Source organism: Gigantopelta aegis, chromosome 11, assembly GCF_016097555.1.
Source record: "Gigantopelta aegis isolate Gae_Host chromosome 11, Gae_host_genome, whole genome shotgun sequence".
In the NCBI taxonomy this organism is placed as follows: Eukaryota; Metazoa; Mollusca; class Gastropoda; order Neomphalida; family Peltospiridae; genus Gigantopelta; species Gigantopelta aegis.
In genome coordinates, this window is record NC_054709.1 from 30328998 (window position 1) to 30348964 (window position 19967).

Genomic DNA, 19967 nt, shown 5'->3' on the forward strand with positions numbered 1-19967 from the left:
TTCAGACAGCAAACTGTATAATATTATACGAGTACACCGCACCCTGCAAGTATGCAGTCAGGCAGAACCAGTTAAAAAAACTGCTGTATCATACAGGTAGAGTCGTGATGTTCCATGGAATATACTGGCGAGTTCTAGCCTGAGAATCAACGTGTTTATACATCAGCCCTGGTAGGCTTTCAGCTTGGTATCATAAAACGTGGTTACAGGGAACTCAAAACATAGCACATACAGACAGTTTGTAAAATAATAGTCATATCACATGACACAGTGCCACTAATGCCACGATCTGTTTACGTATCGCCATGGGTAACTGTTATCAACAGCGTGTTTACGTCACCCCGATATACCGCTGAGAGTCACTCTCACAGACGACACCAGTCTAAAAACAACTCGCTCATTTTAAAACAGTATTCTGTCTCTTTGCTTCAACTCAACATTTTGTTGTGAACTGCTAATATCAGTAAGTAACCATTATTTGTGAATTTAGTATTTATTTACTTAAGCATTAATCTTATTTCAGTTTTCGTCTTAATGTTATTTGCTACTATAGTACTGTCGGAAATAGAATAAAAATGATTTTCGTCGATTATTTCTTACATATTAAAGAAACAAGTAAATATTATGTAAATACCTATTTAATGATAGTCTACCTAATTTAGCATTTACTTGTTTTGGCTCTCATTGATGTACAAGGTGGTTTTTACTCTTGAAATTAAAATAAAGATGTCAGTAAACGGGTGATTTCTGCACTTTATTGGAACAGACTAATAAATTTTGATCAACATGTGTCAATTTCATTGCTGTTACAATATATGAGGGACTGTTTCTGATGACAGTTTACCCCTATTCCTCTCAAAAACAAAATATTTGTAGACATTTATAAGTAGTGCTGCAACGATAAACCGGTGTACTGGTATACCGCGATAATTGATCAGCTCGATACGAACCGCGGTACAGTTTTGCGTATCGCGATTTTTATACGCTATTTTTTTTCCTTATCTTATTTGTCTTGAAATAGGCAAACAAACAAACAAACAAACAAAAAACACATCATTTTATTAATTGGTGATGACAGGAAATGTAACAATCACGTCAAGAGTAGTCGGCTTACTTGTTGGCATACGAAGTGATAGGTCGGTTATACTTGGTTCTAACTTCTAAACAAAACGTGTTAAAAGTCCAATGAAAATAACCAGTTAACGATAATTACAAATAAATGTTTTGTTACTTACACATTATCATTCATTGTTCATTTACGTTGGAATACGACTACGGCTATCATCTTCAAAGAAATAAACCAACAAATGAGAATCACACTTCGCTGTTTTTCACTGAACTCGGAATACTTCGGTCGATCGTTCAAAATACCTCGGCTCTGTTTCGGTCGATCTGCTGAAACATTGCGACTCAATACGTAAATTTCCGTGTCAAGCGAGCAGCAACGGAAAAGTCCGATAGTAAGGATTTCCGAATGTGACAATTTATAAATAGTTTGACACCGTCACACCAGTGTTCTAGTAGACTAGTATTGTGTTAAAAAATAAAAATATGACCTAAAACATTTAGCCTGACAACTGAAACTAATAAAGATCATTAAAACGTTATGCCTTCTGTTTTCATAAAAAAAAAAAAAACCCATAAATATTAAATTTAAATAATATCAACTGTATTGCAATACATATTGCAATACAGTTTCTTATATCGCAATATATCGCAATACGGTTTTGACCGTATCGTTGCACCCCTAATAAATGATGGGTTTCTCGTGCTTCCAGGATACTTTATTAAACTAACGGTAAAGACAGACAAAAAGTGAGACATTAAAAACTCTTTTTTTAAGAATTAAAAATAACTTGCCTATAAAGATACCTAGCTAGTATTCATGTACTTAACATGATGATCTAAGCTTGCCTATATGTGACAGTGCCATCTGGTGGATAACTTTCAAACTAATCTTTATTTTTGGTCCTTTTTTGTAGATAATATAACGGGAAAGACAATAAATTAAAAATAAAAGGTGCAAATTAAAGCTGTATGCAGTGTAATTTTATTTTAATATTTTAAATTGAAATTTAGGAACCTTCTGTATTTGTGAGTGGTTTACTTACATTTTGCATTTTAAAGGCAAACACTTAGTATTTTAGGGAGTTATATGATTCTATAACGACAACATGTGCTTTTGTATACAATAACGGAGTGGATATTTGAGTATATAATTTTAACCATAAGCTTTTCTAATGTATCTACATAGCCAGATATATCCAGTGCATCAAGTGATGATGCTTTTTATGGGCATCTCTGTTTATTTACATTATATGCTGTTTTGTGAAAAATATTGGAGCTGCAATGTCTTTACTGTTACCAGCTACCAATATTTCTGTTGATATATTTTTAATAATCTCCAGTGATTGGGGTTTTCAGACATATATCATATCTCAAGTTATCATTCTGTTTTTACAAATTTATTTTTTATTTGTCATACGAAAAGCACATTTAAAGCATCAACAGTGTGAAAGTCAGTTTTCTTTCATTATTTTCTGTTTTAAGTGAATATAATATTTATATTGGATGCATTACTACAACCTGTAATGTAACAAATCATTTACATAGTAATACTGGACAATATAATATAGCTTTACAAGTATGGTAAAAAGTGAAGAATATACTAACACACTCCTAGGTAGATTAGCAAATGTGCTCTAGAGACTCTAGAAAACTCAGTGGATATATGGACAACATTTAAATAGTAGACCTAAAACTATCATTATGAAGCTTACAATTGTGTACAAATAAAGAAAAGAATGCAAAATGGCTACATAGAACCAACTTCTGTATATTTTAATGGTTTTGCCAAAATCACAATAACAATTGTAAAAAATTCCCTATTTGCGTAAAACATAATTCACCAACCTAAAAAGTAAATTAAAATTGCAGCAGAAATCAGGATCTTTAAATATAGTCATCCCAGATTCTAATGCATTCACACAAACATTGCTAATGGAGATATTAGCTAAAAGTATTTTTAAATAAAAATAAATTATTACCAATAGCTTATTTCAGCTTGCCTAGATTAATTATCCTAAATAAGATTTGTGTTATATGACATGTCTATTACCTTGGATAAATAAGCTTTCAAATCTTTTAAGTAAAAAATATGGGCCAAAATCTCCACTTCATCAACACAGACCTTTTTCAAACTCTATTATCAGCAGTGCACAGTTTATGAATGCCGAGGTGAAGGTCATTATAAACTCCCACGCCTGAATGTAATCTAATTAAGCAATTATTCCTTGTGACTTGGTGTTAACCACTGTACCGTAGTAATATTATTAGTGACTGGGTTTTAACAACTGTACTGTGGTGATAATGCTTGTGACTAAGTGTTAACCACTGTACTATGGTGATAATACTAGTGACTAGCTGTTAACCACTGTGCAGTGATGCTAATACTAGTGACTAGGTTTTAGCAGCTGTACTGTGGTGATAATACTAGTGACTAGGTGTTAACTACTGTACTGTGGTGATAATACTAGTGACTAGGTGTTAGCCGCTGTACTGTGGTGATAGTACTAGTGACTAGGTGTTAACCACTGTACGGTGGTGATATTACTAGTTACTATAGTTTATGTTAATGGTTGTATCGTTGTGCAGATAGCATTAGTGACTAGGTGTTAACCACTGTACTGTGGTGATAACACAAAAAAAAGTTGTAACTGTAATCCGTCCGGCAGGGAATGCCATTTTCATACTATGAACTTTCCTACAAGTTATTTATTTCTTAGCCGATTGTTTTCTAAATTGCACACAAAAATAGTTGTTTTTTGTTATTTCCAAATCACTTTTACCTTATTTCTTACGTTACACCTAGGGGCGGGATTTAGCTCAGTCGGTTGAGTGCTCGCTCGAGGTGCTTGCATCACAGGATCGAGCCACATTGGTGGATCCATTCACCTGATTGTTTCTTTTTCTCATTCCAATCAGTGCACCACAACTGGTCAAATGTCGTGGTATGTGCTGTCTGGGAAAGTGCACATAAAGATCCCTTTAGCGGGTTTCCTCTGATGACTACGTATTAATGGTGGTCTGATTAATTGGAATAATCGAAGATTGGTTGGTAAAAGCCAAATTCTAACTAATCGATTACAATTTCTTGTAATCGATTATAAACGAACATACACATACCTTATGCTACGGAAATGGTCAAAGTGACTCAAATGGTATCTATAAAAATGGTAACTACAAATTTCAGCTCTGTATTATTTGCAGATTGATTTGCAAAATGTAATGTCTATATGGCATTACCATTTTGCATAAACACATAATATACATTATACCTTGCAATAAAAATAGCTCAATCAATTTTGTGTTAATTTATCTTAAATTTATTTGACGAAGGATAAAGTTGAGTCTGGTAATTGAGCGTTCTATTTTCAACTTGCGATATGTGTTAACAAATAAAATATAACCTTTATTTTAGAACAACTGTTTGTTCTAGACATTTTTATGATGTCAATAAGCAAACAAACTTACATATTTTTTGCCTTGAATAAAAAAGGTTTAAAATGTCGACAACCAATTATAACCGATGATTGGCTGGTTCAACTAACCAATCATCAAACATGAAGATCCAACCAATTCCAGCCACTACTACCTTTCAGAATTACGATGATTAATTAATCAGCGTGCTCCAGAGCTATCGTTAAACTAAAAATTTAAATCTTACATGAAACCAAACTAAAGTTATTTACAAAAATAATTTTTGTAGGATGATGGGAAGGACTGGAGGTATTAACCGCTATTCTGTGGTGATAGCACTAGTGACTAGGTGTTAATTACCACTGTACTGTGGTGATATCACTAGTGACTAGGTGTTAATTACCACTGTACTGTGGTGATATCACCAGTGACTAGGTGTTAATTACCACTGTACTGTGGTGATAGCACTAGTGACTAGGTGTTAATTACCACTGTACTGTGGTGATAGCACTAGTGACTAGGTGTTAATTACCACTGTACTGTGGCAATAATACTAGTGACTAGGTGTTAATTACCACTGTACTGTGGTGATAGCACTAGTGACTAAGTGTTAACCACTGTACTGTGGTGATAGCACTAGTGACTAGGTGTTAACAACTGTACTGTACTGTAGCACTAATAACTACTGTGTTAACCACTGTACTGTGGTGACCACTGCACTAGTGTCTAGTGTGTATAACCACTGTACTGAGGTGATAGCACTAGTGACTAGGTGTTAACCACTGTACTGTGGTGATAGCACTAGTGACTAGGTGTTAACCACTGTACTGTGGTGATAGCACTAGTGACTAGGTGTTAACCACTGTACTGTGGTGATAGCACTAGTGACTAGGTGTTAACCACTGTACTGTGGTGATGGCACTAGTGACTAGGTGTAAACCATGGTACTGTTGTGATAGCACTAGTGACTAGGTGTTACACCACTGTACTGTTGTGATGGCACTAGTGACTAGGTGTTAACCATTGTACTGTGATGTGTTAAGCACTAGTGGTTAGTGACTGTGTTAACAACTGTAATGTGGTGATGACACTAGTGACTAGGTGTTAACAACTGTACTGTGGTAATACTAGTGACTAGGTGACTGTAATAAGTAGTTAGGTGTTAACCACTGTAATGTGGTGATAACTAGGTGTTACTACTGTACTGTGGTGACAGCACTAGTGATTAGGTACTGCACTTTTTTAACAACTGTACTGTGGTGATGACACCAGTGACTAGGTGTTAAATACTCTATACTGTGGTGATGGCACTAGTGACTTAGGTGAAGTGTATTGCTGTACTACTATGTACTGTACTGTTGTGTTAGCACTAGTGACTAGCGACTAGATATTAACCAATGTACTGTCGTGATAATACTAGTGACTAGGTGTTAACCACTGTACCGTGATGATAGTACTATTGACTAGAGATGTTAATCACTGTACTGTGACGATAACACTAGCGACTAGGTGATAACTGCTATACTGTGGCGATAGCACTAGTGACTGGGTGTTAACAACTGTAATGTGGTAATAATACTAGTGACTAGAGGTTAATCACTGCACTGTGGTGATAACACTAGTGACTACATGTAGGTGATAACCACTACTGTGGTGAGGTTAGTGACTGGGTGATAGCACTACATGATAACTATCGTACTGTGGTCATGGCACTAGTGACTACATGATAACCACTGTACTGTCGTGATAGCACTAGTGACTACATGATAACTGCTTTACTGTAGTGATAGCACTAGTGACTACAAGATAACCAGTTCCGTGGTGATAGCACTAGTGTCTAAGTGATAACCACTGTACTGTGGTGATGGCACTAATGACTAGGTGTAAACGATTACTGTACTGTGGTGACAGCACTAGTGGTTAGGTGTTAACCACTGCACTGTGATGTAGTATTCGTGACTACATGATGAACCACTGTACTGTGGCAATTATACTAGTGACTACTACAAATAACTGCTGTACTGTGGTGATAGCACTAGTGATTACCTGTTAACCACTACTGTACTGTGGTGATAGCACTAGTGAGAAGGCAATACCAGCTGTACTGTGGTGATAACACTAGTGACTAGGTGTTAACCACTGTACTGTGGTGACAGCACTAGTGAGTAGGTGATATAACCACTGTACTGTGGTAATAGGACTAGTGATAACCACTGTGTCAATGATACACTAGTAACTAGGTGTTAACCACTGTACTGTGGTGATAGCGCTAGTGATTACATGTTAAAGTGGCTATACTGTGGTGATGGCACTAGTGACTACATGTTACATACTGTACTGTGGTGATAACACTAGTGACAAGGTGATACCCACTGTAGTGTGGTGATAGCACTAGTGACTAGGTGTTAATCGCTGTAATGTGGTGATAGCACTAGTGTACAAGGTAATAACTGTTGTACTGTGATGATGGCACTAGTGACAACGTATTGTTAACCACTGTACTGTGGTGATATAAATAGTGAGTTGGTGATAATAACTGTACTGTAGTGATAGCACTAGTTGACTAGTGATAAAACTACTGTTGAAATGATAGCACTAGTGACTACATGATAACCGCTGTACTGTGGTGATAGCACTAGTGATACATAATAACTGTACTGTGGTGATAGCACTAGTGATTATGATAATAACTGTACTGTGGTGATAACACTAGTGCTATTAAATAATATACTGTACTGTGGTGATAACACTAGTGACAAGGTGATAACTGGTGTGTGGTGATATAAGTAGTCACAGTAGGTGATAATAGCTGTACTGTGGTGATAGCACTAGTCATTAGGTAGATAACGGGTACTGTGGTGATAGCACTAGTCACAAGGTAATAACCATTGTACTGTGGTGATAGCACTAGTCATTAGGTAATAACACATTGTACTGTGGTGATATAACTAGTCATTAGGTAATAATAGCTGTACTGTGGTGATAGCACTAGTGATTAGGTGATAACGGGTACTGACTACATGGTTAACCGCTGTACTGTGGTGATACACTAGTATATTAGGTAATAACGGTGTACTGCGGTGATAACACTAGTCTACTGTGACTACATGATAACCACTACTGTGGTGATAACACTAGTGACTACATGATAACCGCTGTACTGTGGTGATAGCACTAGTGACTACATAATAATTGTACTGTGGTGATAACACTAGTGATTAGGTGATAACCACTGTACTGTGGTGATCGCACTAGTGACTACATGATAACCACTGTACTGTGGTGATAGCACTAGTAACTAAATGACTAGTGATGCATGATAACCACTGTACTGTGGTGATAGCACCAATGACTACATGATAACCACTGTACTGTGCTGATATCACTAGTGAATAAATGATAGCCACTGTTCTGTGGTGATAGGTCTAGTGACTACATGCTAACCACTGTACTGTGGTGATAGCACTAGTCATTAGGTAATAACTGCTGTACTGCGGTGATAGCACTAGTGACTAAGTTATAAGCACTGTAATGTGGTGATAGCTCTAGTCTTTATTTTATAACTGCTGAACTGTGGTGATGGTACTAGTGACTAAGTGTTAACTGCTTTACTGTGTTGATAGCACTAGTCATTAGGTAATAACTGCTGTACTGTGGTGATAGCACTAGTGACTAGGTAGGTAATAACTGCTGTACTTTGTTGGTATTACTATCGACTAGGTGATAACCACTGTACTGTAGACATTATAAATATTATTAGTAACTGATAAAATAATTATTTCACTGGTATTTTCAAATATTCAATGAAATAGGATAAATAAATAAATAAATCTCATCAGCATATGATCATTAATATAAAACAATGATTATTATCATTATCATTAATAATAATAATAATTTATTATTATGATTATGATTATGATTATTAAACAATGTTTCTTATTTCTATTCTCAGATATGGCCTCTTCATTTCCAGTATCTGGTGGAGAATGGATATCCGGTCCTGAGGTTGGGGAAAGTGGTGGTGGGTGGTTTTCATGCTAGTTAAATGCTAAAATACATGTATTTATGTGATCTAACTAAAATTATAATTGTGCAATTAGAAGTGATATTAATTAAGTTTTGGTTAGATATTTGAGATTAATTTATAATTGTTTAACAGTCATAGTGTTAGGCCAACCTTTAAGCTGTTTCCTGTAACCTTATATACACAATGTAACTGTAGAGTAAAATATTAATACCTATAAAAATAATTAAAACATTTTTTATTGTCTCAGCTGATCAAATTATAACTTGTATAACAACAAAACATTGTTCGAGTCATTATTATTTTACAGTTATTTTATAATTTTATTATAATTATTACTACATCTATTGATATGCTGATTATTACACTTATTATTATACATATTATTATATATATCATAGATAATAATAATAATTATTATTATTATTATTAAAAAAGAAAATTCTTAATACAGTTTTAATCGGATATTATTCTGAGAATTGTTTATTTAAAAAAATCACAATATTGAAATACAGAATTTATATTATTAGTTTGTACTATTTAATATATTTAGTATATTTTTAATCTTAAATAAACATCACAATAGAGGAATGCAGATGTGAGTTGTTTTGAGGTTGTTGTTTTTTTCTTCTAAATAATACATCCAAAAACATTTAATCAAAACATTGAGTAGCATAGAGTAGAGTAGTTGAGTAGATATTTTATCACAGCCTCTTTGGTTTAATCCAGATATTAAGATAGGTAATATATTGGTATTTTATAGAAGTTGAGCATGAAGTATTTTTCATAAATGATTTAGTTGATAATGAGGGAAGTATTTTTCATAAATGATTTAGTTGATAATGAGTGAGACTTCATTTCACATGACATGTTATGGACCATTGGATGCAATACCAAACAGTTGGAAGATCATACTGACAAACAACAATGCTAACAAACTTACGCAAATACCTAATTCATATATAAATTTATTGAAAAAGTATGATAAAGTCACAAAGATATTTTATAAATTGACCATTGAGAAAGCGCTATTAGATGCAAAATCAATTATTTCACAGCAAAACATGGCAGGCGGGGGAAATTACAAATAGAAATTACAGATAAAGACTGGGAAAATATTTATGATATTCCTTTTAAAATAACAGATGATTCAAAATTACAATCCCTCCAATTCAAAATAAATCATAGAATATATTATACAAACAGCAAATTGATGCAGTGTAATTTATATGAAACTGAACAATGTACTTTTTGTGGAGACAAAAAAGAGACATTAATTCATTTATTTGCTGAATGTCAGTTTGTTTAAACTGTTTGGTTTGGGTTTTTTGAGGCACTGAAAACAAAATGTAATATGACTATACCTTACAGAACCGATACTCTCTTGTTTGGTATTTTTATTAATTTTCCAAAATCTGACATTATTAACTTGTGTTTATTATTAATAAAACAATATATACATATACGAGGTGGTATCAAAAAGTTCTGAGACTACTTCCATAGCACGCCAACAGATGGCAGTACAGGGATGCGCGTGGTGGGGGGGGGGGGGGGGGGGGGGTTAGCAGTAACCATCATCAGGCAGTCTACCGAGTGGCGTCGTTCTGTGAACATCTTGTGTTGTGCTATGGGAGTTTTTGTGACCACGCGCACGGGCACATTTGCGATTTCATCAGGAACTGCAAACAAGAGCAGAGAGCGAACATCAAATTCTGCGTCAAACTCGGTAAATCTGCAACTGAGACTTTTGACATGATTCGTCATGTGTATGGCAATGAAGTAATGAGTCATGCGAGGTGTTTCGATTGGCACGCACACTTCAGGAGTGGCAGAACATCACTGGATGACGACTAGAGGTCTGGGTGACCTTCCATGAGCTCAACCCCCGAAAATGTGGAAATAATTCGGCGACTTGTGCATGAGGATCGTCGGAGATCCATTAGCGACATTGCTGCCATCGTTGATGTGTCGTATGGAACAGTGCAGGCAATCCTAACGTCTGATTTGAACATGCACCACATTGCTGGAAAGTTCGTGCCCAGGCTTCCGACCCTTGATCAGAAGGAGCTCCATCAGCGTGCCCTGGATGACCCCAACCTTCATATCGAGGGTCATCACTAGGGATGAGACTTGTCTCTATGGATACGACCCAGAGACCAAACAACAGTCTTCGCAGAGGAAGAGCCCAACATCTCCACGACCAAAGAAGGCGAGACATGTCCGCAGCGTGACCAAGAGCATGCTCATCGTTTTCTTCGACATTCACGGGGTTGTTCACCATGAATTCGTCCCCGGGGGCCAGACCGTCAACAACAAGTTCTACTGCAATGTTCTGAGGCGTCTGAGGGAGGACATTCGGCGGAAACTGCCTGAACTGTGGTGCAAGGGCAATTGGATGCTTCATGACGACAATGCACTGTCTCACCGAGCTCTCGTAACACGTAAGTTTCTTGGCCGTAAAACATGATGACCCTATCAACCCGCCTTAATCGCCATATTTGGCCCCTTGCCACTTCTTCCACTTCCCGAAGATGAAGTTACAGCTGCAAGGTCGCCGTTTTGACACCGTGGAGGAGATCCAGTGCGAATCACAGAAGGTGCTTGACACGCTTTGAGAACAACACTTCCAGAACGTGTTCCAGCAGTGGCAACGGCGCTGGGAGCGCTGTATTGCTGCACAAGGGGACTATTTTTAAAGGGATGGTGCCCAAACTTGAATCAAGTGAATACTTTCTTGTATATAGGCCTAGTCTCGGAACGTTTTGTACCACCTCGTATGTAGAATGAAAAAGGTATTACCAAATTTATGTTTAGAACATATTAAGTTTCATAAACAAATAGAATTATATTCATTATATTTATACCCTCCAGCAAAGGCTTCTAGAATAAGAATAATATGGGAAAATATTGAGCAGGCTTTATTTTCATAAATGTATCAAGCGATACCTGTAGGTTTGTGTAATATTCATGTATATATATTTTATTTTAATGTGACAATCATAGTTTTGTGTAGATGTACTATGTGTATTTAAATATGTTAATACAAGATCGAATAAATAAAAAATAATAGTAATACATTTAAAAAAAACATTGAGTTGAATGAAGGGTTAACCAATTTGCATGTTGCTAATTATAACTATTTTACAGTGAACTCGCACAAATACACAAGCACAGTATTAGGCTTAGAATTTTTTTAAACAGCAGATCTCTTGTAGGCTTTCTAAAAATTATAAAACTGTATAAATTAATTTCCATCATTTCAGGGTACATAATTTTACCCTTCATACCCTTTGGCAAAAATCTTGGCAGTAAATATAGTAAAAATAAAATAATAAATAAGTATAATAATTAATAAATAAAGCTGACTTACACTACCTGATTTTTTTTTTCAGAACGATCACTAAAGAGTATTGATGCAATGGTTAAATATCAATTAAATATTTTACAGACAAAATACTTTTACTATAAAATATTAATCATGATTGTTTACACACAAATTTCTTTCATAAAGTTAGCTGTACATGTGTAATGTAATTTTTAATTTAATTGTTTGAATTTAATTCAGTGTTAAGTTTTCACATTTACATTTCTCACAAACTAAAAGTCTTAGATCAACGCAGCTAGAACTATGGTTGTTCAACTCAGTGAATTAAAAGATTAATGACACCCAATGCATTTTTGTGCTGGGGTGTCATTTAAACATTTATTCAATCATTAATGTATTAGAATAAATATTTTCATTAATAGGTTTATTATTATTATTTTAGTTATCTAAAATTTAAGATTAATCATGAATTCTTCACCATATAATGGATTTTACCAAATTAGTTATCTTACAAATTAATTATTACCCGTATTATTACTTTTAAGACACCCAATGCATTTTTGTGCTGGGGTGTCATTTAAACATTTATTCAATCATTAATGTATTAGAATAACTATTTTCATTAGTTTAGGTTTATTAATATCACGTTTGAGTTATCTAATCTTTAAGGTAATCTGTGAATTCTGTCACCATATCACGTATTGGATTTTATCTATTAGTACAACTGTGAGTTTATTGTTATAAATACCGTATTGAGGTAGCCATCTATGGGTTAGGTCTATGTTTATTATTATTAATATCACGTGTTGAGGTAGATATGTGGTACAGCTATAAGTGACACCAAATTTAGCTATGCTAGAGGAGATGCTTAATTTCATGTAGATATACATGTAATTATTTCTAATTTGTAATTTTGTTTTCTAGGTGATGCCACCTCTACACAGAGACAGCCACTAAGAAACACTTTACAGACAGTCTGCAAGAGGCTGCAGCCATTTAGTGAAATGCTGGAGGCCAAGATAAAGACTGAAATGATCAATTTACACACTAGTGTGGAAGTCAACGCGATGGAAGTCTCGGTCGAGATCGACCAAATTGGGGTGGACATCATTAAGAAACTGACAAAAGAAATATTTAATGTTGTCAACGCGGAGCAGGAAAGGCTGAAGAAAAATTTAGAAAGTTTGCTGTTAACTACTAAGAAAGACATTGACACAATATTAACTAAAGATAAACAGTTATTGCTTAAAACAAAAGAAAACTTAAAACTGGGTGAAAACCTCATAAAATCAGGGTCAGATTCTGATATCAAAACAAGTATTTCTATATTACGAAAATTAGCGTTAGAAATTTCTCAAACAAATCGTAAAACTGAAATTCCCAAGTTGAAAATTTCTTTGACCAATTCGAAAAAGAAAAACACTGAAACTTTTTCTGTTGTCATTGGAGAAATATCAAAACATGACATAAAATCTCTGACAGACAGGCAGACACTGACAGACACCCAGACAGACAGACTGATACTGACAGACACCCAGACAGACAGACTGACACTGACAGACACCCGGACAGACAGGCAGACAGAAAGACTGACACTGTCAGACACCTGGACAGACAGACTGACGCTGACACAGACACAGATATTTTACACAAAGATATCAGATGATGAATGTGATCCTTGTCTAGAATCCATCGCGGTGCTGGGAGGTGAAAGATCTAAGAAAATTGTTCTAAGTGATTATCACAACGCCTGTGTAAAATGTTTCTCTGCTGAAAACTCTAAACTTTTGTTTAAATACAAACTTCCCAGTGAACCAGTCGGCCTTGCTAGGTCACGTGACCAGCAGGTGGTTGTCACCCTGCCATGGAAATGTCAAATATTATATCTGGATATAGAAGATGACACCCCGCTGACAAACACACTGAACACTGAGAAATCGTACGGATACATATCAGTGTTACCTAGCAACCGTCTGGCGGTCACTAAGTGGGGGAGTGGTGATGTGTGTGTAGACATACTGGATGAGGGGGGCCACGTCATTCAGTCTCTCCCCGGCGACTTGATCCCTAACCCCTCACATCTCACAGTGAAAGGCGACTCTCTGGTTGTTGTATTAGAGAGAAACAGTTTGAAATGTGTGACGTCATCAGGATGCGTTACGTGGCAGTCACCTGAGTCAGCAAGGCTACGTCATCTAGGTGGTGTCGCGTGTGACATGGAAGAGTGTGTTTATGTTTGTGATGATCAGAGAAATTGTATTGTCCAGTTGTCACGTGACGCAGAGGTCTTCCGTGACGTCATCACGGACCAGGATGAATTGTCCAGACCTAGGTCTGTCTGTTGTGATCAGGATAAAGTTTATGTCACTCAGGAAGATGGACACGTTAAAATATTTACATGGAATAACCCTAACCCGTGAAACTCTTCAAACTGACTTGTCTAGAATAATTAAACACATCCATTTGACAAGAAATATTTCCACATTCAAAAATAATTAAACACATCCATTTGACAAGAAATATTTCCACATTCATAAATAAATAAACACATCCATTTGGCAAGAAATAATTCTACATTCAGAAACAATTAAACACATCCATTTGACAATAAATAAATCCATATTTAGAAATAATTAAACACATCCATTTGACAAGAAATATTTCCTACACTCAGAAACAATTAAACACATGCATTTGACAAGAAATATTTCCACATTCAGAAATAAATAAGAAATCTCAGAAATATTTAATCACATCCATTAGAAGAAAGCTTTGACCATTTCAAAATAATGAATTACATCCATTTGTATAGAGGAAATATTTGACCTGACGACTCGCACCCATCGTTGTAAGAAATCCACAGATATTAGAAAAATTATCGAAACAAAGTAATTTTTTCAATAATTCAAATAAAATACGTTCTGCATCTACTGAAATGAAAAACTTCCCGTCACGTGGCTGACAGCGCCAGGGTTAGTTGGGGTTTGGGTGAGGGGAGGCTGTAAAATGATATAAAAAAACTCGAATGTAATCCACAAAGGATGCAAAAACTAAATTTCATTTGAAATTTCTGGATCCATATCAAGTTCTAATATTATATACCCCAATAAAAAATGCCTCACCCCACCCACCCACAAAAAAAAGGAGATAAATAAAAACAAATAAAAAATAAATAAATAAATAAATAAATGCCAATCCCTAACCGAGTTTGTTAGAGGCAGGTAGGCCCTTATCAACCAATGGCGACTTGGCTTACTATAGACTAACCACTCATGCATATACAATAAAGCGCTGTTTATGATGAGCAGGTTCGTATGAAAGATGTTTCAATGGGAGGGGAACACAAGGACCTTGGGTCTATTGGGAGGTACACATTCTCATTGGGGGGGGGGGGGGGGGGAGGGAGATATGTATCTCTTTTTTTACAAAAAAAAGTAAAAACAAACAAACTAAACATTTTCCTCTTAAAATGGGGGTATGCCTACTCTTCCCCCCCCCCCCCCCCCCCCCCCCAACCAACAACATCACCAACTCCCACGAGCCTGGTGAGTTGATTAATCATTAGGTTTAGTAAATTAGCATTTTGTCTGGTTATTCATCAATTGAGATTGTATCAAATGACATTTAGAGGTTTTCGCCCAGGTTTTATAATCATTTGGACATATTTTATTTATTTCATTACTTTTTTGGTAATGGTTGTTTAAACCTTTTTTGTCATTGTCTTCATACTATACCAAATATGGAATGTTTACATTAAATACAATGATCTTATTTCAGCAAGTTCCGCTTCGTGTACGCCTATATATGTTTAAAATTCATTTTTGTATATATTATTTTATTACTGGCGCGTGTGCAATTGGAGGGTGGAGGACATTTTGGTTTTTCTATTTATTATTTCGGGGGAGTATGACTCGACCCCCCTCCCCAATAAACTTCGATCACCAGCCTAGACACACACACCCTCCACGCTAAAATCCCCGCGCACACGCCTGGATCAGACAGCATGTCAGTTGAGATGTTATTAAAAACTGATATATTTTCACTTAGTTCTGATTCGTGTATACATGTATATATGTATATATGTAAGACTAATTTTTGTATATAGTTAACACATAAAGCACCAAATAGTAGTCGGTTTATGGAACGTTATACTTGGACGTTATCTACAATATCGTTCACGATATAAATGTACATGTATCTGACTACATATGTTTTTAAATATTAAATAAGGGCCGTCACATCCTTGTCCCCCGACTTCATGTACCTAAGTAGGTTTATGAGGTGATAAGGGGTCAGTCGCACATGTATATAGGCTAGAATGTTAAACCAGTGCCGTCTGATCCTGGAAGGGGCACTGACCACTTCCACGTTTCTCTTTACAAGTAAGCAAATGGTAGACAAGCTAATTAACTTAAAATGTAGCCTAGCACAATGTAATTCAGAAAGCTAACTCTTTTTTATCATTATAGATCCGTACGGAAAAGGGAGCAAGGGATGTGGGGTCAGTTGCACGCCTAAAAAATCGATGTTATTTTTAATCAACAGGAGACTTTTCCGGGCATAGACCCTCTATTACTATACACCGACTTTTTTTGTACTGACACCCCTTTTAGTTTAGACTAGGTACGGACTGCATTATTTCTATTTATGATCCCCCTCCTCTAATGTTTTAATCTGTCAGACAGGCCTGGTAAAATAAAAAAATAAAAAATTACGACAACTGTGAGATATATAAATATGTACATTATTGTGTAACAGTAATTAATTAAGCACTTTGTATGCCTTGTAATTAAATAAATATGTTGTGTTAAAAACGTCTTGTTATTTTGTGCACTATTTGTGAATTGTTGTACATAAAAGCAACAGTATGCATATAACACTGACTGACTTTATACGCAGGTCGGATTCAAAAGGGTATCCTGCACCAATGGGTCTGCCGGGGGATTTGATCCTATGACCCATCGAACATCTACAGTGGATGGAAATGGGGGGGGGGGGGTACACACCTACAGTGATGGACGTGGGGGTCAGTCTTATTTGAGGGGGGTTACAAGTCGGTATGAACGATATCTCAAGTGGGGGATCACAGGTCCATAGTTGTGGGGGGACGTTACATGCCGATAACAGTATCACAAAAATATAGTACAGATGCCATTTTATGGTTTAATGATGGATGACAGTTCAAGACGCCTTGGATGGCATTGTGCAAACACGTTTGCAACTTGGTCAAGGTCAATCTCCTCGTAATGAATGTACAATAGTGCCAGTGCAGACAGGCGTTATTGCCCCATCGTTGGCTTTGTATATGAATGTAAACGCCTTAATGGACTTCCACTTCGTTCGCACTCACAGGAGGTTGCTGGAATAGTGCATGCGATTATGAGAATACTTTTTATGTTAGGGAAGTGGGTTTACAATTAAATATTTACACACACACACACACACACACACACTCCCTCCCAAACCCCCCCCCCCAAAAAAAAAAGAACAAAAAAAACCCCACCCAAACAACAACAAAGAAACATTCACCTGTATTATACATTCATGCACAACTTCATACTGCAAATTCCAGAAAAAAAAATATTTTTATAGATGTTGCTTTCTTGAATTTTCCAATTACCGTTCATCACTAAACATATTATTTCTTATTTTTGAACCCCCTCCCCCCAAATTTTTGGGTTACAAAATCAAAATACACCATGGACGTTAACCCCCACCCCTCTTCTCCCGTATTTGTATTTTGCACTAGGAAACAATATTAGACTATAAGCAGCAGAGGAGAGCTTTTAGTGTAAAACTTTTTTTTAAAGTTGCAGGCTAACATTAAATTGTGTCTGTTTAGCGCTGAGATTTTATGAAGAACAAGAAACTTATGTCGAGACGTAAATTGCCAAAATTTATGTAATACATTTTTTTTCATGGTTTGTTTGTTTTGTTTTGTTTTTTTTTGTTTTTTTTGTTTTGTGGGTTTTTTTAATGATTTATATCTCATGTTGTGAAGTCTGCAATTCTAAATCATATTTGACAAAAAAAACATGAAATATCCTCTATTTAAAGGGTAATATGGGTAGGCGATACTGCGGCTTTAATTTTGGCTTGCATGTCAAATATTGAAAACGAGTGCGCTAGGCTCCTTATGCTTGAACAAAACATGTTACTAGTGTGAAAAACAACTGAAATAAGTATACTACCGCTACTAGTGCATATAGGTAATTGGGTTATATCACTTGCAGCTTGTACTTACGTTTGGAAATCACCTTCCTGAGCCACTGAGCAGAGGGCCTTTGTATAATATTTTCATGACCAAACATTTCGAAAGCTTAACATGAGCTCGGTGTAATACATTTACAACAAGCTAAAACTGTGTAATAACAAGCGCATGATATGCATGGACGCCTATATGAATATAGAGCCACATACGGGCACTGTGTTAATAATAATAATAATAATAATAAATAATAATAATAATAATAATAATAATAATAATGTTCTGAAAGGAGAACATCTGCTTCAACGGGGGGGGGTCCTCCGAATCCCCCCCCCCCCCCCCCCCCGTATGTACAGCGATAGAACTGTGACATGTACTACCCTTTCTGTGGGATGGTGCATATAAAAGATCCCCTGCTACTAATAGAAAAAAAAATGTAGCAGGTTTCCTCTCTAACTATATGTTAAAAGTATGCCCCACCAAAAAAAGAAGAAGAAAAAAAAAAAAAAAAAAAAAAAAAAAAAAAACCAACTTGCAAAGTAATCGAGTAACGGCGACTCAGGTCGCTATAGACTTTGCACTAACCCCTCACGCATAGACGTTGAGATGGCCCGTAGGCACCATATCACTGACTTTATACGCAGGTCGGATTTAGAGGGGTATCCTGCACCGATAGGTTTGCTGGGGGATTTGATCCTATGACCCATCGAACATCTACAGTGATGGAACTGGGGGTTGTATACAGGATAGGAATGACATCTAAAGTGAGAGGTCAGTCTATTTGCGAGGGTTTACAAGTCGATATCAACGATATCTGAAGTGGGGGGTATCACAGTTAATAGTTGTGTGTGTGTGGGGGGGGGGACGTTACATGCCGATACCAACGATATGTGAATACTGAAGTGGCGGTTACAGACTAGTTGAGGGGGGGGGGTACCTAATGATAGGAACAATATCTGAAGTGGGGGGGGGTCAAAAAAGAAATCCATAGGTGATAGGGAAAGAAGAAAAGTGTTTGAATTTACAAAATATAGTTTTTTTGTACAATGTTGCTGAATGACCATATTTGTTAATGTTCCTGGAATGGGACAGCATGCCCAAATGCACCCTAAAACAAATCTAACGCACGTGGCACGTTGTGCGACAATTGCAGGAAATTAGCGTGAAATGGTCAGAATTTGGCGAATGCACATAAAACTCTGGGAAAAGACTGGGGTAGTTATGGGTATTTAAAGCTGCAATGCTCGCAATGGTTTACGGGCTAGGAGACCGTATGTTAGCCCCGTCCTGCGACGTCAACATCGACATTTACGTGTTCGCTGGTGCGCGAATGTACAGGGGTGGAACTTGGGGAAACTGGCGGCGAGTATGGCAGCGACGAGTCACGTTTCCTTCTACAGCGACGTGATAGACGACAACGTGTTTACAGACGCCGCAATGAACGTTTTGCCAACAACTGCGTCGCCCAAGTTGACAGATTCGGTGGAGGGAGCCACCTCATACACCGGCAGAAGTGAACTCGTGTTTGTACAAGGCAACCTGACAGCTGTACGCTACCGAGATGAAATTCTTCACCATCACATGCTTCCCATTTTGGATCGACAGAGAGAACTCTTTCAACAGGACAATGCCAGGCCGCATACGGCACGTGTAACAATGGATTTCCTGCAGAATGAGAACATTAATGTGCTGCCATGGTCATCAAGGTCGCCAGATCTCAACCCCATTGAACATCTATGGGACGAACTGGACAGATGTGTACGCGATCGTGACCCGGAGCCTCAGACACTTCCGCAACTGTCACATGCACTGCAGGAAGAATGGGCTAGGATTCCACGTGCTTGGATTCAGATACTCGTTCAGCCTGTGCCAAGGAAATGTCGTGCAGTGATTGCTGCTGGTGGTGGCCACACAATGTACTGATTTCA

The 19967-nt window shown here is 36.7% G+C and overlaps 1 protein-coding gene across 1 annotated transcript; it reads left to right on the plus strand.

Moving 5' to 3' along the window:
• Positions 1-341: 341 nt before the first annotated feature.
• LOC121385329 lies at positions 342-16639 on the plus strand. Its single transcript, XM_041515966.1, has 3 exons — positions 342-463; positions 8435-8503; positions 12756-16639. The coding sequence occupies exons 2-3, from the start codon at positions 8437-8439 to the stop codon at positions 14249-14251; spliced, it is 1563 nt and encodes a 520-aa protein (XP_041371900.1). The 5' UTR covers positions 342-463; positions 8435-8436; the 3' UTR covers positions 14252-16639.
• Positions 16640-19967: the final 3328 nt, after the last annotated feature.